Raw genomic sequence first — 26,193 nt, forward strand, 5'->3', positions numbered from 1 at the left:
ACACACAGAGCAATGTATGGTGGTGTGGGTTTTAATCTACATCATTTAATCTAATCATTCTGTGACTTGCTTTTTCTCACTCATCATTCTGTGTTGAAGAGCAACCAGTTGACGCAGATAGGTGTGGTCCATTATCTTAGCTTCTGTGAATAAACCTTCGTGCTCGACCACTCTCCTCCTGATGCCCGTGGGAACTGTCTTTCATTTCTGGCTGTTACAAGCCGCACCGGCCGCCGTGGGCTTCCTCATGGGTCTCCTGTTGCTCTCACGGAAGAGTTACTCTAGAGAGCATTCCTAGACGTAGACTGCAGGGTTGCAGACCACATTTCAAGTTTTCTAGATATTGTCGATTGTTTTCCAAAAGGGTTCTGCCAATTCTTGCCCCAAGGAGCCGTTTCTGAGAGTTGCTGTTTCCCCACGTCGTCGACATACTTCGCGCCTGAGGCATTTCACTCTTGTTGATCTAGGGTGTGTGAAATAGTATCTCCTGGTTCTCCTCAGTCTTAAATTGCCGCATGTCTCTTCCTTTATGTGAATATACCATAATTTATTCAACCGTTGTCCTATCTGTGGACCTTCAGCCTGCTTCCCACTCGTATGTTTGGTTGGTTTTGGTATTAGAGGCAGTGCTGCAAGAAGCGGCCTCGTGCAAACATTTCGTTGTACTGGTGCGTTAGTCCCTGTCAGCTCGTTTTCCAGAGTTCACCCTCTCTGCGTAGCCTCTTTTTTGAATTGCCTATTTATGTGCTTTATTTTTCTGTGGTTTTTAAATTATTAATCTAAAGGAGCGCTTTACATGTTAGGATAGTGTCCCTTTGTGATACGTATAGCATATATCATGGCTTCTATTGCTTTTGTCACAGATTTTAGTTCTTTATTTTCTTAACTGTGTGTATTGTTTTTCCTTTATAACTTTTGGGTTTCGTGCTTTGCTTAAAAAGGCCCTCCCCATGCTAATGTTACATAAATACTCATATTTTTGTCTACTACTTTTATGATTTTCGTTTTGCCTTTTTGCCTTTAATTCGTCTGCCATGTATTTTTATACAGGATGTGAAGTAGGGGTCAAAGCCCCCCTCTATTGTTCTCTACATAAGACAGTCCTTCCCTCTGCCTTGGGATGACACCTGTGGCACCCAGCCCTGGCGCAGGGCAGTGGTCCTATGCCTGGGCTCCGCTGCCACTCACTGCCCCTTACTCTGTGTCCTGTGCAAGTCAGTTAATCTCTCTGTGCCTCAATTCCCTCATCTGTAAAATGGGGGAAATAACACTACTACTTCATAGGGGTTTTGACAGAATTAAATAGGTGAAAGCATGAAACACACCAACTAGTATTTGGCACATAGAAAGCATTCAGTAGGTATTAACTAGTTTTTTACTATATTCATATATCTTCTTGGGTCTGTTTCTAGACTTCGTGTGTTGGTCTGTTTTTCTACTCTATGGCCCAGCGCCATCTTTCACTATCAGAACTTTCTAATAAATGTTAATAGCTGTTTTGTTATCTCACCATTCTTTTTTAAGTTTTTCATGATAAGAATTGCTCTGAAATTACATATAAATGTGTTATGGATTGGCATTTTAATGACACTCAGTCTTTCCATCCAGAAACACAGTGTGTCTTTCCTCCATCCAGATTTGTGTAATGTCCTTCAGTAGAATTTCTAGTTTTCTTCATGCAGGTCTGTCACCTTTCTGGTTACTTTATACCAAGGAAACGTATAGCTTTTACATTCTGGATGGGATGTTTTTGCAGTTGTAAATAAATATTGCTGCAATGAAGATAAATTACTCATTTTTAGTATTTGTTGTGATAACTTCCTAAACTCTTTTATCAGATCTAATCATTTTCAAGTCTTTTTAGTTACCTAGTTATTAGATCATGTTATCTAGATGATAATTTTGTCTCTTATTTTGCATTATTTACGTCACTGATATTTTTCCTTATTGCCAAAACAAGTAACGGTAGCAATGACTCACAAATTGCATCATTGAATCAGTCCTCTCTGGGCTTTGATTTTTGAGAAAATGCTTTTGATATTTTTGTTACTTTAAAATTATACTTGCTATTGTTTTCTGATGAACACTGTTTACAGTATTTATGAAATTCTTGGTTCGTTCTAATTTCATTTTTGTTTGACTGAACGTGTTCAATTAATTTCCTCCAAAAGGGTACGTGGGTAATACAATCTGAGTCCATGCTCGTCCCCACCCCTCAAAAAGATTCTCCTGCCCTCGTCGATTTCTTGATTTGATCTAAGAGGCTTAGATGATGATCTAAAAAGAAAAGTCTATAAACACTTTACACTGTCTCTTCATTTTTAGTATCGCAAATGAGAAAACCCTAATGAAAGTTTGATTATTTTTCTCTTCCCGGAATCTTGTAAGTTTAGGAAGCATGTCTCTCCTCCCTCTGCTCCCTCCTCCCTACCCTCCTCCCTCCTCCTTTCCCCTCATCTCTCTCTCTCTCTCTTTCACGTTCTCCTCTCTCTTTGGCATTTTAAAATGTAATCAGAACTGGGGCCAGCCCTGTGGCTGAGTGGTTAAGTTCACGTGCTCCACTTTGGTGGCCCAGGATTTCACCGGTCTGGATCCTGGGTGTGGACATGGCACCGCTCATCCAGCCATGTTGAGGTGGCGTCCCACATGCCACAGCTAGAAGGACCTACACCTAAAAATATATATGTATACACAACTGTATACCGGGGGGATTTGGGGATAAAAAGCAGAAAAAAAAATTTAATCCGTATATTTCTAGGTATGCCTTTTTCGTTTTCTGCCTAGGATTTACTCAGAAAATTGAGGTCTTTTCAGCTTAAGGAAGTTTTTCTCTTATTTCTCTGATTTTTACTTCGTATATTCCTCTCTCTCCTTTTGGAACTTGTATTCTCTGCATATTAAATCTTATGTACCTGGCCTTCTTGTCTCCCATGTTTTCATTCATGGCTTCCATGTCTTTGAGGTTTTGCTCTGTATTTGTGTCACATTTCCTTCCGTTTTGCACAGAGCAGTGCCTGGCACGTAACAGGAACTCAATGATTAGTTATCAAATGAATAAATTGTGTCTTCCAGGGGACCAATCAGATCTCACAGTGACTATTCTCTTTTTCCATTTTTCTATTGAATTTTCAATTCAGGAATCATGTTTTGTGGTTGCAGAAAGTCTTTTTACATTCTAATTGCATCTTCTTAAGACTTCTCTCCATTTTTCTTAAGAAATTAAATGTCTTTTCTGCTTCTTCCTTCCTTCTGCCTGGTTGTTCAACTTGGACTTCCTCAACAGAGTGTGGTTTTCTCTTTGCCTATTTATCTGTGGGTATGAAGGCCTTTGGCCCCTGCTTTTCATATCTCAGGCAACAGTGACCTGCAGTGGAAGGGACAGAGCTGTTTGGTTTCAGGGGCCAGGAGCAAGTTAGCTGGTGAACTGTCCTGTCTCTGTGCAGTGAGAGGCCATCATCTCCTGATAGCCCAAGGTGGGGCATTTCTGTGCATGTGCTGCCAAGGCCTGGGAGATCCTTTCTGTGCCGAGGAGACATGCCCCATGTCTCTCCACGTAAACCCTACACATCAGATGATGTGAATGCGTTTGCTGGCACATTTGTCCTCATTGGGCTCAATATTTACACACTGAAAAAATCTAGCTCAGCTGGGCTCTTCAAATTCATTAGAGCCCTTGGACTTCCCAGTGCCAAGGAGAAAATGGTTAGCAATGTTTAAATTGTTATGACTAATTGACAGTTAATACCAGTGGGGCTACCAGATGACTGCCTCAATTTTAGACATGTGTTGGAGATACCTTGAATTATTTTCTAAAACAAAGGGAAAAAAATCCATAAACTAGTTGACATTTTATGCCTGTCCACATTTTTATCTCTGTTAATGTACCAGCATTGGTGTTAATACAAACAATAAAAATAGAAAGTTTCCTTAAAGTCTAGGAAAGTAGAATGTTGTGAGTTAACTAACAGTGAGAAATGCAAGGTGCTATACATCAAAAAACCCTTTTCAAAATGCGTTTGCTCCAAGAGCAATCAGGTCCAGCCCCTGTTCACCTCTTATGATCCTAACGAGAGGCTTACTGGGCCAACCAGACACCACAAAAAATGGGATTTTGTGACAGTAAAAGCACAAGATGATATTAAAGAGACTCAAGACTTGTTAATGACCTAAAATCTCAACCTTTTACTTTCCTCTTATAAAAACAGATTCAAAGGGAAGGAGAATTGGGAGTAGAAAAGGAAAAGCTGAAATCCTAAAATGTAAATTTTGGTTTTTAAGCAACTACAAGATCTTTCTCCCAGCCCTGAAGAAACTAACAGTGTTTTCTTTTGTTTTTACAGTAAAAAAAATAGAAGTAAAATTTTTTTAAAAAACTAAAAACAGAAATGCCCAGTGCTGCAGGATAAGTTTCCAGGACACCAGGATCTAAAGATTTTGGCCAGATAGAGTACATGGCCTGACTTTTGGGGGAGCTATTTGATTATAACAATCTCTAAACCTACTGTTGGCAGTGGTCTGTGCCTGGAGGTCCTCACCCAACGTCTCTGCTGCCTTGTGCACCCTACTAGGAAGGCGTGACCCCTGTTCCCTTTCCCCCTACCACCACACACAATATGGGGGCGTGTTGGCTGAGCTGGTGGGACATGGGCCATCCAGGACAGGTGTCAGGGGGCAGCTGCAACCACTTCTACATCCAGTGACTGGCAAGGCAGCTCTGTGGGGAGACATTGCTGTTGAGTGCAGCCTCAAATAAATGAGATCTTCCCTTTTAACTTCTTTTTATGCACTGGTGCACACCTACCATTTGCCACCCCTCTACTGTAAGCCCAGTCTCTGGTATAAGGGTCCTCAGGCCTCCCACTGTGATGCTTGGGACACAGCGAAGTTGGCTGCCACTGGACCTTGGGAGGGATCCCAGAACCTCACTGGATGCATGCTCAGCTGTAAAGTGTTGACTGGTGGTGGGCACATCCTCAGACCACACGGGCAGCCTTCAGCCTGAGGGGCTGACCCAAAGGCCAGGCATTTAACCCAGTTTTCTTTTTCCTGCTCAGTTGGACGGAGTGGAACCCTGGCTTCCCCTTGAGTATCGATGCCAAATGCCACAAGGATTTACCCCGAGATATCCAGTTTGACAGTGAGAAAGGAGTGGACTTTGTTCTGAACTACTCCAAAGCGTAAGTTGATAAGAACTTAAGGACTCTGGGCAGCCTCTCCAATGGCCGGGGCCGGAGGTGGGACCCTCATTCCTTTCCTGGTGGGGGCCTTGGGCTGGGGGAGCAGCTCTTCTCAAATGCATTTGGTCATTTCTTGGCCATAGAGCGGATCTTCAGTGCACAATCACAGGATAACCTGTATACAAAGTTACAACCTGTAGAGAACTCCAGACGCCAAACAAAGCTGTGTTTCCAGCCTGAAGTAGAGGTTTTTATTTGGAATGCCCCATCCCCACCCACATTTTGTCCCCTCTATGGCCAATTCAAGGGTAGACAGTGTCCAGGCTGTCACCTAGATAGCAGGCCTCTGCAGTAATAATGGCCAGCATGCCTGTGCTGATCCCTGGCAGGCATCCCCATCCCCATTCATCCATCACAACGACCCATGAGGCAGGCACAGTCATTATCCCCATTTTGCAGTTGAGGAACCTGAGGAATAAGGAAGTCAGATACCTTGGCCAAGGCCCCTGCACATAGATGGCAGAGATCCGAGTTCTGTGCTCCCTCCTTATGGTTGAATTGCTGCAGGGTTTTAAAGCTTGCTGAACCCTGAGACTCCTTGGGTGCTTGTTAAAAATATGGAGCCCCAACCCCACCCTAGGGCTTCTGGAGGGGCCTTTGAATCTGCACCTTGACACTTTAGGGAATTCTCACAATCATGCAAATCTGGAAAACCCTGAATCCATGATTCTGAAAACTGATGGAGCCTTAGAATGCCCTGAGGAGCTTCGGCACCTCCCAGGACCAGGCGACCCCACGGCCAGGATGAAAGTCTCCCATGGTGGGCCCCTGGCTCCAGGTAGGCACATCCAGGAGGCATATGGATGGGGTGGAGAACCACCAACCCAGTCAGTTTCTGTGACAACATTTGGTTGGTTGTATAGGTGCTTCCCTCGAGAAGCGCACCTCGTTTGGTTGGACTTCTGGAAGGAAAATGCAGGATGCCACACACCCAGGCCTGAGCCAAGGCCTTCCTCCTTTGAACATTTTGGAAGAACTGTACACACACACATACACACACACACACACACACACACACACACACACAGCCTCACCATCAGCCTCCACAGGGAATCCCCTTGCGTCAGAATGACCATATGCATTTGTCTCCCCGAGGCTGCGTCTAAGTGAGGGGGAGGAAGTAGAAACTGCCTGACACTCATCAAACCTCTGCCAAGTGCCAGCTCACTAGGTGTGGGTGCTTTTACATACAATCATCTCCTTAACCTTCACGGCAACGCTGGGAAGCAGGTACTGTTCCCCGGTGAGTAAACTGAGGCTCTGCTGAATCCAGGTCAAGCAATTGGCAAAACCAGGATTTGAATCCATGTCTATTTGGGTCCAAAGCAGGGGATTTGTTTCCCCTTGCTACAGTCAGGATCAACTGGAGAGAAAAATTGAAACTGAACATCTGGATTAGTAATGCAGCAGTATCCAACATGTGGCTCCCTGGAAACATCATGGCAATTAAATTTCTCACTTCCCACCCAGGGATGGGCAGTGTTGAGTCAAAGGCATGTGGCTTTAGTAGGGCAGAGCCTAGACCAGAATGGGACAAGCAGGACAGAAGGCTTGTGAGAGGGGCAGTTCAGAGAGAAAATGATAAGGATGGAGAGGCAGTGAGGTCAGAGGAGATGATACTGCTTTGGGGGGTGGTGCCACCTCTGCTTAGTGATAGTGGAGGGATGGATGGATGGATGGAGGTGGATAGATGGAGGGTGAGTGGATGGTGAGCTGATCGATGTTAAGTGGATGGATGGATGGATGGATGGATGGATGGATAGATAGATAGCTGAGTGAAGGGCAAGCTATGCCTTTCTTATGTCTGCTCAGTATTCCTCAAGTTCGTTGTCAAATTGAATCTCAGGAGCCTAGCACAGCAGCTGCCACAGAATAAGAGCTCACTAAAGCCTGTCAAAATGAATTGAATGTTACCCAGCTGGCTTCCCAGGGGCCTTTGTTTCTACCTCACTGGCTCTCTCTTCACACATACACTCTCTCACACACACACATACATACATACACAGACACACACACACGATTACCTTTTCCTTTTCATGTATCCTTATCTTGGGTAACAGCAGCCAAGATCAGTGTTCTCAATTCTGGCTGTGTGTTTCATATTACAGAGTCCATGCCGCCTCTGTCTACCCCGCCCCGCCGCACCCTGACTGTTAATCTAGCATCTGTATTCCAGGCATGTGTATATTTTTCAAGCTCCCTGGGGGGTTCCAATGTGCAGTCAGGGTTGAAACCACCGGCCTAGATGCCTCCCTTGGGCTCATCCTCCACCCAGTTGCTTGTGGGATCACGTCCATCTCCTAGGGTCTCAGGGTGCATGTCCTCCTCTCCCAGCACCAGCCTCTCTCCCTGGGACCTTCAGGAACATCCTCCTACCTGCTTTCCCAGACTCCCTCCCACACAGCAGTTGGAAGGTCATTCTCAAGTGCATGTATAGTTTTTTGGAGGCTCCTGCTTCCAAGGCAAATATAATTCTTTTACTCCCCTATCCGGAATCCTTCAGTGATTGCCCCAGCCGCAGGTGAGGGCCCAGGTGTCTGCCCACCTCCCTAGCCTCCTCTCTTGCCCCGACACACAGGACACTCCAGCCATGTGCATGCGGAACCAGTTTGCACAGCATCTTCGTGCCCCCTTGTCTTTGCATGCGCTGTGTCCTCTGCCTCAGAAGCCCTTCTTCCCTCCTTTGCCTGGATAAGTCCAACTCATCACTTTTCAAGACTCGGGTGAGGTGCTCCTTCTCCCAGAAGGTGCTCCTTCTCCCAGAAGCTCCTAGAAGCCCGTGGGCCTGAGTGAGGTCTCCTTCCTCTGCTCCCTAACGCTGGTCACACAGGCCACTCTCTCTCCAGTGACACCCTAGCCTATCTTTGTCCACATCTTTCATGTCACTTGGTCCCTTGAGCTACGGACTATTTGGCAGGAACCAAGCAAAGAAATCCTGAGGTGGGTCTCAGCCCCTCCTGGAACAGCCCAGCTGGAGCGGCCAGCTGAGCGCCACCTCTGTTGGCACAGTGAGCTACAGACCATGAGGCCCTAAGAAGGAGGTGAGAGACGCAACCCCTGCATTTAGAAGGTGCAGCCTGAGTCAAGGGGACTGGACCTCACGAGCCAGCTCAGAGGGACCCCACCCTGAGAGATGCAGGAGTGCATGAGGGAGGGCTCGGGGCCAGTGGGAGGTGACCCTAGGGAAGCCATCTAACTTCTCTGCTCCTCAGCATCTTCACCTGAAAAATGAGGCCAGAGCTCCTACTCAGGGTTGTTGTGAGACTATAACAGGCCACATATGTCAACCCTGCGCAGAGAAATTTCTCCCTAAAGACAGCCTTAGTCTTCATCCATTCTTGGTAATGGGGTCAGGCCAGCCAGGACCCACTCCTCTATCATCACACACCTGCTGAGCCCAGGCTCCCTCAGATCGGCCCCTGTGCTCAAGGACTCACAGAGGGACTCCCACTCTGCCTGGTGTTATCTCATTATGGGGTCCAGGAAGCCTTCACAGCAGAAGGGTATCTGGCCTGGCCTTGCTGCTGGCCAGGCAGACACAGGTGGGGGCCTAGAGAAGTGAGACAAGGATGCTCTGGCAGAGAGCGCGTCATGTGCAAAGGTCGGACATGGCTGGGTCTGTCACAGAAACAAGTGAGTCATGAAATTTCCTGGCGGATCAAAGGAGGAGCAGCTGATGTATCTACTCCCCACTCCCCGTTGGCAGCCTGGAGCTTGATTGCAGGAGGTTGGCAGGGCTGATAAGGGGATGTCCTCTTTAAAGGAAATTGAGAAAGAGAGCTTCCTTCCCAGTAGAGTAGAACAGTGCAGAAATGTGACTGAGTTCCGGGAGAGGGGACCAGCCTCGCACAAGGACCAGGGTGCTCAGACCCTCACCCACTGCTCATTTCCCATCAGATGAGATCGGGTGGGGGCAGCTTCTTGAAGGGGTATCCTTCTCCCTGGGGCCACAGAGGCACCTCACCCACACCACAGATATCTTCCTGGCAAGGCAATACAAGAAATGCTGCCTTGACCCACGGTCAACCACTGTGGGTCTGGATTTGCAGTGTTCAGTGAGAAATGGGGAGACGGGAGAGAAATCAGAGCCGCATTGCAGAAGCTCCACCTGGCAGCCTTTGAGGGTCAGACGAGAGAGCTCAAGGGTGGGACAGAGGCTGAATAAAGACAGAGACAACGGGAGAGTGGGGAAGACTCAGGTTGTTGTATGGACAGACTTGGGATCTGGTTGGAATTCAGGTCACAGTGAGGAGAGGCTGAGGGGAGGACCCTGATGTTGTGCGTCTGGCTTGTAGGGAAAGTGGGGCGGTCATTAAAGAGGAAAGTGGGGAAGAAGAGGTTTAGAGTGGAAGATGAGTCCAGTTTGGGGGCATGTTGAGTATGAGAGCCCTGTGCAGCTTGGAGTGGCGAGGCCAGCGGGCAGCGGGCCGTGCAGGCTCAGGGCTAAACAGAGAAGCTTCAGCGAGCATTGAAGCCAAGTGAAGCTGGGAGCCCTACAAGGGATGGGGAAAGGGGGGTCAAGGGCAAGATAGAGGCTTTGTTGGGGGCTAGGGAGAGGAGTGTGGTCTGATGGCAATAACTCCCCCCACCTCCGCTCCTAACCCCACAGACAGGCCACCGATGCATGTTTGAGATCAAACAAAATTATGTATCTGAAAGCTCCTTGAAAGGAGTTGGTGGTAAAACGAAGGAAAGAGCAGGCCCCTGAGATGAAGAGCAGGAGCCCAGAGAAAGCTGGGATGGCAGTGGCTGGGGCGGTGTTCTAGTGGGGGAAGGGAGAGAGGAAGCAAGGGGAAGGCTGGGGTGGGAGCTCAGAGTCTGGGAGGGAGCCAGAGAGGGTAAGATGAAGGGAAGCGATGGAGAGGAGGGAAGTCAAGAGAGGGAGCTCGTTCTTGTAGCTTGGAAACTGAAGCCATGAGCCCCTACACCCTCACAGTGCCACCCCAGCTCAGAAACAAGTTGGCTCCACGTCACCAGAGCACTCATGGAACGTAGGATTCTCCCCCTTAACTTCACAGATGCTACCCGAAGCCCCAGTCTCCTTGGAAATTTTAAAAGTCATCTCCTCCTACTTCTAACTGATGCCTGTGTATCAGTCCTGTGTATTGAATTTTGTTATCAAATCAGAGATGTGTCTCACCGGAAAATAAATTTGTTGGGAAAATATAAGGGAAAAAAATCTCACCTAAAAGTTAGACAAAGCTGGAAAATTTTAATTATATTTGCTAAAATAGTTTTTTTTGTCGTTAAAAAAGGTCATAAAATAAGACATAGCTAACACAAAGCATAAAGTAGTGTTTCCCTAAAGAAGGGTTTGTTCTACAGTCAAATCAGCTTGGAAAACACTGCAGCCTCTTTAGCAGTGGTTCTCAGACTAGAGCTTGCATCAGAATCTCCCGAGGGCTTGTGGAAATCTGGATTTCTGGACCCACCCCCAGAGTTTCTGGTTCAGGCAGCCCGAGGTGGGGCCTGGGAATCTGCATCTCTAACAAGATCCCAGGGTGTGCTGGACCTGCTGGTCTGGAGCCACACTGAGAACCTGTGCCCCACACTATCGATCGATCGTGAGGGATTGAGAAACCCTGACCCCTGACATAAGGAAATCTGCTTCCTGTTGCTGTCCCGTGCTCTCCACACTCAGCCTGGCTTACCTTTGGGGCAGGAGGCCCCTCCCAGAGCAGGTGTCCCTCTGGCACAGGTGGCAGAACCAGGGCTAAAGGTGCATTTACCTTCCCCCTTCTTGTTTTCCTCTCTTCCCGTGTCCTCCTCTGCGCTTCAGTTTAGCTCAGCTGGCATTTATGGAGTGCCTGCTGTATGCCTGGCCCCAGGACTGTTCCAGGGACCAGCAGGCTTGCCTTCTGTCTTCCTGTGCCCCACCTCCACATCTGCCTGGGGGGTGGGGGCCCGAGATGGATCAAACTGGCCCCTCGGTCCCAGCTCCAAGAAACTCACAGTCCAGTGGGGACTGAGCTGTGGATCACTCATCACAATAGCATGTGGTAGATATTCTTTAGGAAAGGAGTTCTGGGGAAACTTGAGGCAGGGGAGGAATTAAGTCTGGGGAGACAACATCAGAAAAAAGCTTTCTAAGAGAAAAGAAGCTCAATCTGGGTCTTGAAGGATGCGTAGGAGTTCATCACGTTGATTAAAGGAGCTGAGGTGATGGCATTCTGGGCAATGAGAACTCCAGTGATCCAGGAGGACCAGACTGGGGATCTGAGTAGGGAGTAGGACTGAGGCTGCCAATGCAGGGAACTGGGCAGGAGTCCCGGCCTTTACCTGGGGGTGGGGGCAGGACCATGGGGGTTTGAAGCAGAGACGAGATCCAAGGACCTTGGCATTTTAGTGTCAAGCAGAAAGGGGTTGGTTGTCAGATGCGTCAGAGATATCAGGGAGTTTAGGGCTGACCAGGGCCCTTGAGATGCAGCCACTCAGAAGTCAATGGTGCCCTGGGTGCGAGCACTTTCGGGGGTTAGAGAGGAGAGGAAGTAAAGAGGCGTCAGTAGGTGAAGAGTCTTCTGTGAACGGGGTGTGAAGGAAGAAAGGGGATGAATGACTTAGAAGAGCTTGGGGGAAAGGAGAGGGCAGACTGCTGTGCTGCAGTCTGTAATCATGAACTTGCCCACTGGGCCCCCAGAATGCCACGGTCTAAGGCTGCAGCCCTGAATATTAACAGTAAGAGATGGTCATGGTGGGTGTCATGGTGCTAGTTGCTAAGATTCGTTGAACTCTTTTTATATAATAATGCTTTCTATACATCATGTCAGCCCTGTGAGGCAGGAACAATTATGCCCATTTCACAGATGAGGAAACTGAGGCACAGCAAGGTTAGGGACTTGCCCAAGCCCACGTGGCTGGGAAGTGATCGGGCTGGGATTTTAGGGCAGGCCCACAATGCTCTGTGCTGACCAGCACCTCAGCGGCCCTGTCACCTTGGCGTGGGCCTGCAGGTGGACTCCCAGCCCCATCCAAGATTCCTGTGTCCAGACCCCAGCACACGGTGGGGCCCGAGACCCTAGTGGTCCAGCCCCCTAGTGGTCTTATGGGGAAACAGCACCCACCCTGTGCCTGGCAGCGGGCTCTGCACTGCTGGTCCCTGATAGACAGACAGAGCCTGCAGACCCAGGGCCTGGCCTGCGTCCCTGCGGCTCACGTCTGAGCAGTGCCACCGTGCCCGTGGCCCAACCAGTCCTCCTGTGGAACACTGACGCTCAGGCTGAGGTCACTGAGAAGCCATCCCCCTTGAACCTCCGACTCTGGGCAACTGGGTTTCCGCGCCACTTCTGGGTATCTCTGACGACTCGTTTCCTCCAAGCCACCTGCTCTGCCTGGAACAAGGCCAGCCCTTCTCAGTAAGCTTTGTCCTCGCTCCAAACAGGAAAGCTATGAAACAGAAAATGGAGAAGCTGCTAGAAGGAGGAAAGTGGTGGGGGAAGCAGAGGACACTAGTTCTGCGGCCTCTCCCAGCACAGGGCCAGCAGCTGGTGCCCACCCCTAGCCAGCAGCTCGTGTGGCTCCCTGCTCAGCTGTGTCTTTACCTGGCTCTGTCTTTACCTGGCTGTGTTGTTACCTGACTTTGTGACCCTGTACAAGCCAGGTGCCTCTCTGGGCTGCAAGTTGCTCTTTGTGCAACAACAGATCTTTGAAGTCCCTAATATCATATTCTGATTGTCTTTAAGTATAGTGATGTAGGATTTCATCGTTGTGCTAACATCATGGAGTGCACTTACACAAACCTAGATGGTACCACCTGCCACATGCCTAGGCTCTCTGTACTAATCTTTTGGGACCACCGTCATATATGTGGTCTGTCATTGACTAAAACGTCATTATGCAGCTCATGACTATATGTAGAAATATTTTGCCTCGAGATGACATGCAAATATTTTCCTACTAACACCGCTTCTTCCTGGATCTGTGGCTTCCTCTGAGTCCTGCCACATCCACCCTGTTTTCTGTGCCAAGCTTCTGTTTGGAGGTTAAAGAGACGGAGCTGGAGAGACTGACCCATGTGGGGCTGTGACTCACTCCCAGTTCCCGTGAGATCCCCGGGGCCAGGACCTCTTTCCTGGGCACCCCCTGGTGCTGGGCCATCCTCAGGGCTGTGAGGATTGTACAGGCCTGGGAAGGCCTCTCCTGTTCCAGAAATAAGTCCTTGCCACACCCAGACTGACACTAGAGGTTACGGTAAGGTTTACTCCTCTGGCTTAATAAGGGTGTCTTCCCAGGATGCTCAGCTACCAAGGGCCGTTGGGGAGGAGGGCCACGGACGCTGGGGGAGGAAGGAGTGGACAAGGCTGGAAGAAGCTGAGCTGGGGCGTCCCTGGGCCCCGGCGGCCTGCCTAGCAGTGGCAAGTTCACTACAAGCATGTGTGTGAAACAACCATGTGTGTAAATCTCCTCCTTCCCCATGAGAGGCTGGGATAAAAGTGAGGGAGATACCAGCCCGGACTAGGGCATGACACCAGCGTTATTCTCCAGCTCCGAGGTGCTGAGTGCCACCTGTGTGTGGCCACCACTGCCCAGGCTGTGTTCCAGAACCTTCCAGGCATTACAGCCTCTCAGTAACCTGCAGGCAGCTGGTTTGTCCAACTCACAGAGGAGAAATTGAGGCTCACAGAGGTCACTGGCCTTGTGACTCCAGGACCCTCTCCCAGGCAGCGTGGGCTCCTAGGGGTCCCAGGGCAGGCAGTACAAATGAGAGAGGTGTTTGCTAAACTAGGGAGGAATCCGAAGGGGAGTCTGCAAGCCCATGTCACGTTCTGCCTCGGTGTCTTTTCCGTACCTGGCAGAGCAGGAGGGACCCCAGTGTCTCCTGCTTGTCTGCCCAGTTCCCACCTTCATTCACTTGGACTTGCTGCCCTCATGCATGCTCACAGGTGGCTCCCTGGGATGACAGAGCCCTCTGTCCCCATCAGCCAGGTTCCAGTCTGGACAAAACACCCAAACCTCAGTCCTCTGATTCCGCTGGTTGGGGAGGGCGTGAGGAGGCCTCTGGACTCCCAAACCTTCCTGTGGCAGTGCTCAGCCAAAGCCAGCCCGCTGCCCCTGAAGCCAGTGTAGGGAAGCTCAGTGCTGCTCCCTGGGGAGGGGCTCTGCTGGCACCCATGGTGGAGGAGGGCAGGAAGGGGAGCCCTCTGGAGGAGCACAGCCCTGCCCCAGGCACCTGTGCTACCTTCTCAGACAGTGATGGCAGCTGGATCCTGGGCTCAGCGCTGAGCAATGCAGCCACCCGCCTGGTGCTTAAGGCAGAGGCGGGTCTTCACACAGTCGAGTCTGTCCTCCATCTGCCTTCTGCTGCAGAGACCGCATCCAGGGCCAGCCTGGTCCAGGGAAGCCGTGGCTTCCTGCACGTGGAAGGGGGAGTGGGGGACGCTGGGCGGGCCTGCCAGATCCTCTCACCCTGGATGCTCAGGAGGAGAAGAAGGAGGGGCGCAGGGCATGCCAGGCCAAGGGAACCGCACATGCAAAGGCCCTGAGTCAGGCCTACAGGAGACAGAGTGGTGGGGAGGCGTGACCTCTGGAGGAGAGGGCAGTGAGTGCTGACGGCAGGGAGGGGACTGTCAGCCATGTGTGTGCCAGAGAGAGAAACTGAGGCCTACTGTCACAATGAACACTGGCCAGAATTCCCAAACCTCTGCCCTACGCCTTGCATGGGTTATGTAGAGAAGCCTGGGAAGCCTCTCCCCTTCTTCTCCACCTTTCCCAGACCCATCCTATGCCTCCTCCAGGAAGCCCCTGGGATTGCCCAGGCCCCCTCAGACCTCACTCCTCACTGCCTGCGGCCCGCATTGTGAGTTCAGCGAGCTCTTGTCCCTGGTTCCTTGGCTGTCCTGTGTGATGAGCATTGGGAAACTGTGTCCCCAGCACCAGGCACAGAGCCAGGGTTAGGCAGAAAGTAAATGAGGAATGGAACCACTCATCCCCCCAAATCCAGGAGACACCATAGAGCAGCTGCCGAGGGGATGCGGCGCTCTGTCCCTGGGAGCTTGCACAGGACCGGGCCCAGCGAGTGGGGCAGCAAAAGTTTGACGAGTGGCTGAATGCATGCATGGACAAAAGCAGGCATGAATGGGATTAGAGGCGCCCTAGACTGTTCTGGAGGGCAGGCAGCTAGTCTTCCTCCCAGGGGAGGTGCAGTGGGAAGAGCATCAGGCGTGGATCCTCGTTCCACAAGGCCAATTGGCTGCCTTCTCGGAGCTGCCCTGGGTTCAAGTCCCTGCTGCCTGGGGTGTCTAGGGGCTCAGTGAGACCACGGTGTGAGGGCTTTGCAGAGGGAGTCGAGGCTAGAGCACATCTGAGGGGTGATGCTGTCTCCTGGTCTGCAGGATGGAAAACCTGTTCATCAACCGCTTCATGCACATGTTCCAGTCTTCCTGGAATGACTTCGCCGACTTTGAGAAAATCTTCGTCAAGATCAGCAACACTATTTCTGGTGAGTGTGCCTTTGGGGGCTCTCGTGGTGCTGGGGAGCTGGGCATGCCGTCCTGGAATTGGAAAGGGCTGCCCCACCCGCTCCAGCACATTGGCCGGCCCTCCAGGCTGAGCTGTCCAGCCCTCCCCATCACCCCGGCCAGCATCCTCTGTACCCCAGGCAGTTTGTTTCACGGGGGGTCACCCTCATGCCCAGAGTTTCTCCTCCTGGGACATTCAAGGTGATCACCCTCAACCTCATTTCATTATCAAAGGTCTCAAAAATACCGGAACTTTGTGTTTATATATGTCAATCACTTATGTTTCTGAACAGAGTAAAGGCAGAACCTAGCTTGTTTTTTAGGTGTTTGCATAAAAGCCACACTGGGTTCTTTTGGACTAGGATGTGTTTGGTGGAGCGAGAGCCTTGTGATTGCCAGGGATGGCACAGGAAGGACAAAACAGCAGTGGAAAGACAAGGAGCCGGGAAGGCGGGGTGAAGACTAGGTATTGAAATAGGCCCCTGGGCGAAAACTGCCCTTGCAGATGCCTCCCCAGGATGCCCTCCACTCTCCTCCTCTTCCCTCCATCCTGGGCAGAAGGACCTGAGTTCTTTTTTTTTTCTCTCCCCCTATAGGTATAATGTTTTACGGCAGATCTCTAGAACTTTTCCATCTTGCTTAACTGAAACTTTATGCTCATGGATTAGTAACTTCCCATCTCCCCCGCCCCTAGCCCCTAACACCTACCATTCCACCCTTTGATCCTATGAGTTTGACTCTTCTAGATAACTGATATAAGTGGAATTGTGTGGTATTTGTCTTTCTATGTCTGGCCGATTTCGCTTGGCGTAATGTCCTCCAGGTGCATCTACGCTGTCACGTGTTGCAAAATGTCCTTCTTTTTTAAGGCTGAATAGGATTCCACTGTGTGTATGTACCACATTTCCTTTATCCAGTCCATTGTAGATGGGCATTTAGGCTGTTTCTACACGTTGGCTGTAAGGATTGTGCTGCAGTGAACATGGGGTGTAGATGTCCCTTCTAGATTTCAGTTCTCCTGAACACATACCAGAAGTGGGGTTGCCGGATCATATGGTAGTTCTATTTTTAATTTTGGGGGAACCTCCATACCATCTTCCATAGCAGCTGCGCATTTTGCATCCTCACCAGCAGGGGACAAGGGTTCCAATTTCTCCTCATCCTCGCCAAAACTTATTGTCTTTTTTCTGTTTTTAACAATAGCCATCCTGACAGGTGTGAGGCAATATCTCATTATGGTTTTGATTTGTATCTCCCTGGTGATTAGTGATGTTGAGCATTTTTTCATACACCTGTTGGCCATTTGTATGTCTTCTTTGGATGGAGAAATGTCTGTTCAAGTCCTTTGCCCATTTTTTAATTGGGTTATTAGCTTTTTTGCTATTGAGTTGTAGGCGCTCCTTATATACTTTGGAGATTAAGCCCTTATCAGATATATGGTTTGCAAATGTTTGCTCCCATTCCATAGATGCCTTTTCACACTGTTGAGTGTTTCCTTCGCTGTGTAGAAGCGTTTTAGTTTGATGCAACCCCAATTGTCTATTTTTGGTTTTGTACTTGAAAAAGGGGTTTCCCAGGGGCTGGCCCGGTGGCACAACGGTTAAGTGCGCACATTCCGCTTCTCGGCGGCCCAGGGTTTGCTGGTTCGGATCCCGGGTGCGGACGTGGCACTGCTTGGCACGCCATGCTGTGGCAGGCATCCCACATATAAAGTAGAGGAAGACGGGCACGGATGTTAGCTCGGGGCCAGGCTTCCTCAAAAATAAAAAGTGCGGGGGTTTCCCAGGAACTTTCTGAGCCACTAAAGGCCAGCTCAGGGATGGCGGGTGGTGCCATGGGCTGACACAGTTGTCAAGCAGTTGGGCCCAGCGGGTGGAACCTGTGATCAGCTGTGATGCCAGCTGATGCCTGGAAGAGGGGGCCCAGCAGGGACTCTGGCCCTTGGCCATGGTCAGGAGGGCCGCAGCCCGGCCTGCCTCCACTCAGAGCTTAGGCTGGACTGTGATTCTCTCCCCTGTAGAGCGAGTTATGAATCACTGGCAGGAAGACCTCATGTTCGGCTACCAGTTCCTGAACGGCTGCAACCCTGTGTTGATCCGGCGCTGCACGAAGCTGCCCGAGAAGCTCCCAGTGACCACGGAGATGGTGGAGTGCAGCCTGGAGCGGCAGCTCACCTTGGAGGAGGAGGTCGAGGTAGGACCTAGGTGGCTGGGGATGGCGGCCCAGGCCGGACGCCCAGCTCAGATCGCCTGGGTCAGACAACCAGGTCACACTCCGCTGGGCGGAAACCACGTCCTGCTGGCCAGTGCTTGCTGGCCCCCAGGCCACTATCTCCAGGCTTGTCTGTCTGGCCCATAGTGAGATCAGCTGCCCTCAGTGAAGTGGCCTCTTTCTTTTCCTGGGCATTTATGAAAACTGTCTTGTCCAATGTAGGAGGAGGAATTGAGGGGGATGTTTCCCCATGATGCTCAAGTCTGGGAGCATAATCTCAATATTTTCAATATAATAATTAAAAGGGCTCCCTCTGACTAGGGACTGGTATGGGCCAGGCGTCATGAGAGATGCTTTACACACACAGCCATCAGATTGTCCCTCACCTTGCAGAGGAGAGGGAACCAGAGAGAGAAGCAAGCCTTGCCTCAGGACAAGAACAGAAAAAGAGAACACTGATGGAATTTTTGATGGTCTAATTAGAAATGTTGGTGTCATCACTTCCCGCCCTCTCCCCCTCGCTCAGCCCTCGCCTGCAGGGTCTGCTGTCTCCATGTCCAGGACTAAGCTTGTCTTGAGACAGAAAGGGTTCAAACCGCCTCTTCCATGGATCTGGGGGGACTCGGTGTCAGGCCCCTCTGTGTCAGAGACTGGAGGCCCTGGGAATGGCCATGGGCTCCCAGCAGTTGGCCTCTTCCCACTAGAGCCTGGATGACTGGGCCTCCTGCCACCTGCCCCCAGGTGTCTCGGTGGCCTTCTGCTGTTTCTGGTCACCCCCATCTTGCTTGCTTAGCTTTCCTTGGGGCCCCAGCCAAAAAGGCATGGTCAGTGCCATCTGTGGACAGACCTTCCAGCCCCCACACCCTGCCACCTCACTCTGGAGGGCCACCTGCCCAGCTGAGGTCCCAGGGCAGGCAGTCCTGGCCCCTTGTGGACCTGCTCTGGCCCCAGGACACTACCTGATCACATGGACAGCTGACAGTGCCCCCCGTGCAGGCACACTCACGAGCACACACACAGTATTCCTCTGCATTCTGTTCCTGGATGTATTAATGTGACTTCGTGGCTGTGCACTTCCAACTTCAAATCAGAGAAACTTCTAGGACTGGGAGAGACCGAGCAGCTATCTGTGCACCCAGCCGCCTGGGCAGGGTGACAGCCTCTGCTCAGGAGTCCTTGCCACCTCCAGGGCAGGTGGGGTATGGCAGCTTTGTCACAACCATCATCTGTCCTTTGAGTTATGGTCTTGATGCTCAGCTGTGGTTTTGGTCATGAAGCTATAATCTAATAGCCACCATTGACTGGATTCTTACACACACACCTCCCCATCTCTCACACACACCACCCCATCTCTCACACACACACCTCCCCATCTCTCACACACACACACATCTCCTACACACATCAGCACAATTCTTAATTCCCACTGTCATTTGTGCTACGTCTCTTTGGCAGTATCTTAGTGATCTATGTTAGACTTGTGGCTTACCAAAACTTCTAAGTTTTTTTTAGTCTTCACCTGCGTGGTTTATTTTTGTAGAGAAATTCTATCCCTATTGTTGGTTTTGACTCACTGTTATGGCTCTTCAAGACTGCTTTAGTTTATATGAGGATTTTTAGGTTTCAAGTCACAATAACCAGCTCCATCTGGCTTACTCTAAGAAATGCACTGGCTCAGGCAGCAGTAGGAGCAGAGCTAACAGCTCAGAGCCCGGGCCAGGGCTCAGACGATCCCCTGGCATCGTCTCTCCATTTCTCAGTTCTCTGCCTCTGTTGGGTTTTTTTCTTAGGAGGATCTCCTTATGTGGAGGGGAAGAGGACCACCAACAGCTTCAGACTTACCTTCCACCAGTTTAGCAACCACTACCCACTGCCAGAAAGGACGTCCCTATTTCTCTACATTCCCAGCAGGTGTCAGAGCCCAGAGAGAATTCCCTGAATCAACCCACTGTGGCCAGGAGAATGGAGCATGCTGACCAAATGGAGAGCACAGGGACACCAGACAAGCAGGAACGCCAGTGTCTGCTACAGAATCCCGCAGTGTCAGAACTGAGAGACAGGGTTGGCCCCTCCCTTTCCAGAAGCATGAAACTGAGACCCAGAGAGAGGAGGTAGCCTGGAATAACAGAGAAATGTTCCCGACGTTGGCCCACATCCCAGCTTTGGGATTTGGTTTCCAGGCTTGGGTTCCCAGGGCCTCCCTTTAGCCCAGCATTGATAACATTACCCAACCTGGGTTGTCTCAAGATTTGATTGGCAGCTGCTCCTTCGGCACAGTAGTCACTGATGGTCACCTCTGCTCTGAAAGTCCTGTTACCCAGCCCATCATGGAAGCCCAGTCAGGGTGTCTCCACCTTCTTGACAAGGTGTCCTGAGTGGCCCGGTCCCGGCTCTCCTGGAGCCAGCCTCTCCCCACCCTCCCTCTGCCCTGGTGACCAGGATAATCCCTCCATCCCCACCTCTGACCACACACATCGTGGTCAGACTGCTCAGAGTTCATCATTGGTGTCAGACATCTGCCAGGGTTCTCCCTGTCTGAAAAGGAGGCAGATGGTGGCCAGGCTCTGAGCTCCTCTCCCATCTTTGGGCCCACGCCCCAAGCCAGGATTCGTGAAGCGCGTGCGCAGTGGCCACAGTGTGCCCTCTGCAGATAGAGTTCTGGACACACATCTCACCTGAGTGCCTGTGACCCGTCTCTGCCACGTCGCAAACCCGGACCCCCACCCCAGCCGGACCACACCCCTGCCTCCATTACTCGCTTAAAACAAGAAACGCTTAGGAAGATGCGCTGCTGGCTATCTACCCAAACTCCAAATTCTGGCCTGAGCAGACCCCATTCTCGAGGAAGGAGCCGTCACGGCGCTGTGGTTGGGCTCCCCCTAGAGGACACAAGTGTAGTCTGAAAAGGACAGCTTTCTACCTTGCCCAAGTCCCAGGCACATCGCTTGTATTGAAGTATAATAACTACAGAAAAGGGCACGAATCAGGAGTGTCAGCAAGCTCAGGGAACATGTCCCAACTGACCCCACCGTGTCACCAGCCTCAGACCAGGATGCGGAACGCTCCACTCCTGCAGACCACCCCCTAGCCCTGCAGATACCCCGAAAGACCTCCACCGGCCTTGAAGACCGCTCATGACCCTGTAGACGCTTGCCTCTGTGGACCCCACCCCTGCAGACCCCCCCCCCCTCCATCTCTTCTCCCGAGAGTGACCCTGTCCTGCCCCTGCCCCTCGGGTCTGCCCGCTTTTGAACTTCATGTCAGTGGGGTCCTGCAGCATCACTCTGTGGTATTTGACTTCTCTCATCTATTTCACCTAAACTCTGTCTCCTTTCTTCTTACTAACCTGTCATTCTGGGTGTTTTTTCAACATCTTTCATGAGGGTCAAGCAGGTTTCAGGTACCACAAATGCAGACTTGGCTGCCTCCCTTCGTGTTACCAAAAAACCTCCACAATCTGTAAAAGCTCTCCATGTGCATCAGCCTTTGAGCCGGAGGACGAGAGAACTGTAAATTCTGAACTCCACTGAGTTGCCAGGGGCCCCCAGAGCCACCTTCCCGCCCTCTGGGACTGACTCTCGGGTCTGTCTCTGCCTGAAACTGATTAGGATGTATTTCCTCTTGCCTCCTGAAGCAAGGGAACATTTTCATCGTGGACTTCGAGCTGCTGGACGGCATTGATGCCAACAAAACAGACCCCTGCACACTGCAGTTCCTGGCCGCGCCCATCTGCTTGCTGTACAAGAACCGGGCCAACAAGATTGTCCCCATTGCCATCCAGGTAGGCCGCCTGGCCCTGCTCCTTTCCTGGGTAGCTCCCTCCTTGGCAGCCAGGGCTTGGGGAGGAATTTCCTGGGTGGCTCCAGCCAAACCTCCAGGAGGCAGAGGCTGCTGTGCCTCACATCTCCTAAGCTGGACAGGAAAAACAAGAACTTGGGGCCTCCTGCCAGCTGTGGGGAGCGCTGTCCACGAGAGGGAAAGGGCTCCATTCCCCAAGATACTCTTGTGAAATCCCTGGCAGGCCGAGGTGCTCTGCGGAGGACCTGCCCTAGCATGATGCATTGTGCCCCACAGGCCAGCATCCTGGCCAGGGCCCCAAATCAAAACACCAGCAGGGGCCAGGCAGGTGAAGCTGGGAGATGAGCTGGAGGGTGAGGCCACAGAGAAGCACCATGAGGCCTGGGACCAGGAACTGGGCCAGCCCTGGGATGCTGCCTTCACGTGCCCACGGGCTCTTGTTTCCACCAGCAGCAGTGGAGGAGGGCGGGGAGCAATTTGGGTGAGAGGCAGGCAGAGCTTCATCTGTCCCCATTCCTAGCTGCTCTCTGCTTCCTCACAGCACCAGGCCCCTGCCACGCTGTGGGATCTGGGACGCAGACAGCAGGAAACAACGCCCAGGACAGAACCAGGTCTGAATCCCAGCTCTACCACTGTCTGTGTGCACCAGTGCCTCAGTTTCCTTATCTGCGTAAAATGATAGGTAGCCAGTAGGGCCTGCCTATCTTGGAAGGTTGTGGCAACAATCACGTGACTAAAGGCAAGTCCTAGTCTGAAACCCTGATGGCCCAAATGTTTCAGAATCCAGGATTTTAAGGATTTTGGCAGTGCGTCTACTTCATTATGTGACACCTCTCTCCCTGGCCCAGGTCTGGGGCAACATGATATTTTACAATCAGACATGTTCACTGCAGAAATACTAACATGTCTGACTGTAAAATACACACTGCTAAAATCCTTAAGGAAACTGAGGCACAGGTGCACACAGACAACGGCAGAGCTGGGATTCACACCAGGCCGTCTGGCTCCAGAGTTTGTACCCTCCCGACCCCATTCCCACACCCATCTCCCAGTCTCTGGGGCTTGTCTCCCCCAGAGGAGTCCCAGCGTGTTATCAGAGAGAAGCCCTATGCTGTGCTTAAGACACTGGAGCACAAGGTAAAGGGACGGGTGATGTTAGGGAAGTAAACAGAGCTAGGAGACCCAAGGAGAGGGGCCCTTTACCACCGGCATGTGCCTCTGAAGCAGCCTGTCCCCCGGGACCTCTTGAAGTGGCCTAGAGTCAGGGCCTGGCTGAAGTCCCGGCTCTGCCACCTGCTAGCAGTCCGTGGGACCTCAGACAAGTCACAGCATGTTCCTGAATCTCTTCCCTCTCCTGCAAATGGAAGCTTTGCAAACTGTAAAGAACCATGCAAATGAAAGCCAGAGGATAATAAATCCAAAATCTTGTCTGAGAAAATAAATAACCCCCCTATGAGGCTGCTGAAAGAAAGAGCAAAAATATACAAGATTAGGAATAAGAAAGAAAAGATAATCACACATTTAAAAAAAAAAAAATAATAATGTGTAGGCTGGCCCACTGGTGTAGTGGTTAAATTCAGTGTGCTCCCCTTTGGTGGCCCGGGTTCGCGGGTTCCCAGATACAGACCTACACTACTTATCAAGCCATGCTGTGGAGGCATCCCACATACAAAATAGAGGAGGATTGACAATGGATGTTAGCTCACAGCCAATCTTCCTCACCAAAAAAAAAAAAAGAATGTGGCAACAATCTGAAAAGCTAGTGGAAATGGATAAAAACCTAGCAAAATATAAATTATAAGAAGAAGTTATATAAAAAAGGTCAATTTTCACACCAGCAATTGGAAAGCTGAGAGGCCAATACGATGAACAACTGAGTTTTAGCCGACCTCTAGACAGCAGACATTTCCAGAGCTCTGTAAGGTCTGTCGGCCCCTGAATTCATTCTGTGAAGCCGGCATAGCCTTAGTACCAAAACCCAATACAGCTGGGCTCTAAGAGAAAGCCGAAGACCAAACAAGTTACAAATGTAGATTTTAAAAGAAATCTAAGAATGACATTAGCAAAGTGCATGCAGCAGTGTAATAAATGACTAACATGTTGTCACCAAATGGGCTTTATTCCAGATGTTTCAATATCAAGAAAACTACCAGCATAATTCATTAGGAAAAAAATCCTCTGATTATATCAATCAACACTGAAAGGGAATTTAGTAGGCACAATTAATAAAAATTAAAATAGTAATAGAAACAGTAAACTTATGTATGATGAGGACAGGAAATATCATTCAAAAATGGCAACTCTAAAGCCATTTCTGTTCAAGTCATAAACAAGAATGCTGCTATCATGATTCGTTATTCGGTGTTGTCCTGGAGGTCCTCGCACGTGTGATAAATAAGAAAATAAAATAATCAATAAACATGTAAAAAAGCAGAGGAGACTCTCTTGTGGTAATGATATGAGGGTGGACCTAAAAAACCTAAGAGATTCTAATTTTTTTAAAAGCTACAAGAATTAATAAGTACGTTTAGCAGAGTGTCAATAAATATACTCCTCAAAAACACCAATAGCTTTCCTCCATGCTAACAGTAACATACAATACTCATATAAAGAAAAACTATAAAATTATTTTAAAGGATGTCAAATGAAATAAGAAGTGCTTTGATATTGAATAAGAAAACTTTGTATCATAAAAATGTCAGTTCTACCAACTTTTATCATACAAACTTAATGGATTTCCAATTAAAATTTCAATCAGGTTTTCTCTCTTTTTTGAGGAGGTGGAGAATAGGAAGGTGAGAAAACTGAATAAAAGAATTTAAAGATTCATATCAAAAAAGAAATGTTCAAGGATAGCTAACATTTTTTGAAAAAGAACAAACAGAGGAGTTTCTTTGCCAGATATCAAGGAATACCATAAGGTCACTGTTGAAAGCGGATGCTACACATGAAAACAGACAGCATATAGATAAAGAGTCCAGAAATAGGCCCCATACATAAGAATTCAATGTCTGACAACGGTGGTTATTTGACTCAGTGAAAAGCGATGGAATTGCAGTGGGGCCATCGTGACTGCCTTTGCACAAGGAAAAAGTTAAATTGGACACATATACTATTTACAAAAGTTTCAGATGAAGTGAAGATTAAAATGTAAAAGAGTAAAAGAAAATTTAATAAAAAATGTATAACATGGGTGCTAAGGAAACTTTTTAAAGAAGAAACAGGAAATCAAGAAGTTATAAAGGAAAATATAGGCATATTTGATGGTGTCATGTTTTAAAAATTGAATGGTAAAATAGGCCAGAAACAAAGCCAAAAGGCAAATGATAGATTGGGGAAAATAACTGTGACATAGTGACAGATAAAAGATGAATATGTATAATATACACATAGCTCCTTCAGATTGATAAGGCAAAGACAAATATCCCAACAGAAAAATGGGCAGAGAATGTGGATAGACAGTTGATACAAGAGGGATGGTAATCATCGGTAGATGGAAAAATTCTCCACCTCACTAGTAGTTAAGAAAATGCAAATTAAAGTGACAACGACATATTGCTTCTGACCCATCAGGCAGGGAAAAGAACAGTGGTAACACCCAGCCTCCAGCAAGAACGGCGCCCCCACGCGCCAGCCTGAGTTGTCGCAGCCGGGGACGCGCACACTCTCTCCTAACAGGCGGAATGCGCAGTTAGTACCTGGGCCCCTGGGCCTGCCCTGAGCAGGTCCACAGCACCTGCTTGCTGCACCAGGTGTGCCTCTGGAGGTTCTGGATTGCAGAGTGGGTGGTCAGAGGCTCCTGGGGGCGGGACTGGTGTGGCCAGTGTGATAGGAAGGACACTGGGGGGCTCCTGGCCACCACTGTTTACCGTTTAAGTGTTCTGACAACCAGTGCCGCTGAACTGGTGCGTCCCAGCGGAAGGAGCGCAGCAGTGGGGCGCCCTCTACCCACGTCGCACAGCCGCATCCCTGCGGCTCCGCGGGCTCCCAGCGCCGAGGCAGTAGAGATGAGAGAGCACATCCGCAAGGATGCGCGTGCGAGGATGACTGTGCAGAGGGCTTTGCGGGGCAGAAAGCAAACTTGAAGTCAGTGTGAAGGCAGGAGAGGACTGATTGAGTGAAACCTGTCCTGCCCAGACCGTGAAAGGTGATGCTGCCTTTAAAACGGATGAGCTAGGGGCGGCCCCATGGCTGAGTGGTTAAGTTCCTGCGCTTGCTTCTGCGGCCTAGGGTTTTGCCGGTTCGGATCCTGGACGCGGACACAGCAGTGCTCATCGAGCCATGCTGAGGTGGCATCCCACATAGCAGAGCCAGAAGGACCTACGACCAGAATATACCACTATGTACTGGGGGGTTTTGGGGAGAAGAAGAAGAAAAACAAAAAAGAAAATTGGCAACAGATGTTAGCTCAGAGCCAATTTTTAAAAAAATTTAAAAAAAAACAAAAAACGGATGGATTAGGTCTGTCCCAGCTGACCTGGAGGGCTGACCTG

General features: G+C 50.0%; 1 protein-coding gene across 1 annotated transcript in view; it reads left to right on the forward strand.

Annotated features, from left to right (window-relative positions):
* The window catches only part of ALOX5 (arachidonate 5-lipoxygenase), a 56,549-nt gene that overhangs the window by 21,160 nt on the left and 9,196 nt on the right, over window positions 1-26,193 (forward strand). The window contains exons 4-7 of the mRNA XM_070569187.1: window positions 5,055-5,177; window positions 15,566-15,672; window positions 17,712-17,884; window positions 21,537-21,683. Of these exons, the coding sequence (XP_070425288.1) occupies window positions 5,055-5,177; window positions 15,566-15,672; window positions 17,712-17,884; window positions 21,537-21,683 (550 nt within the window). The remainder of the gene's footprint in view (window positions 1-5,054; window positions 5,178-15,565; window positions 15,673-17,711; window positions 17,885-21,536; window positions 21,684-26,193) is intronic.

Source organism: Equus przewalskii, chromosome 1 (genome assembly GCF_037783145.1).
Source record: "Equus przewalskii isolate Varuska chromosome 1, EquPr2, whole genome shotgun sequence".
Taxonomy (NCBI): Eukaryota; Metazoa; Chordata; class Mammalia; order Perissodactyla; family Equidae; genus Equus; species Equus przewalskii.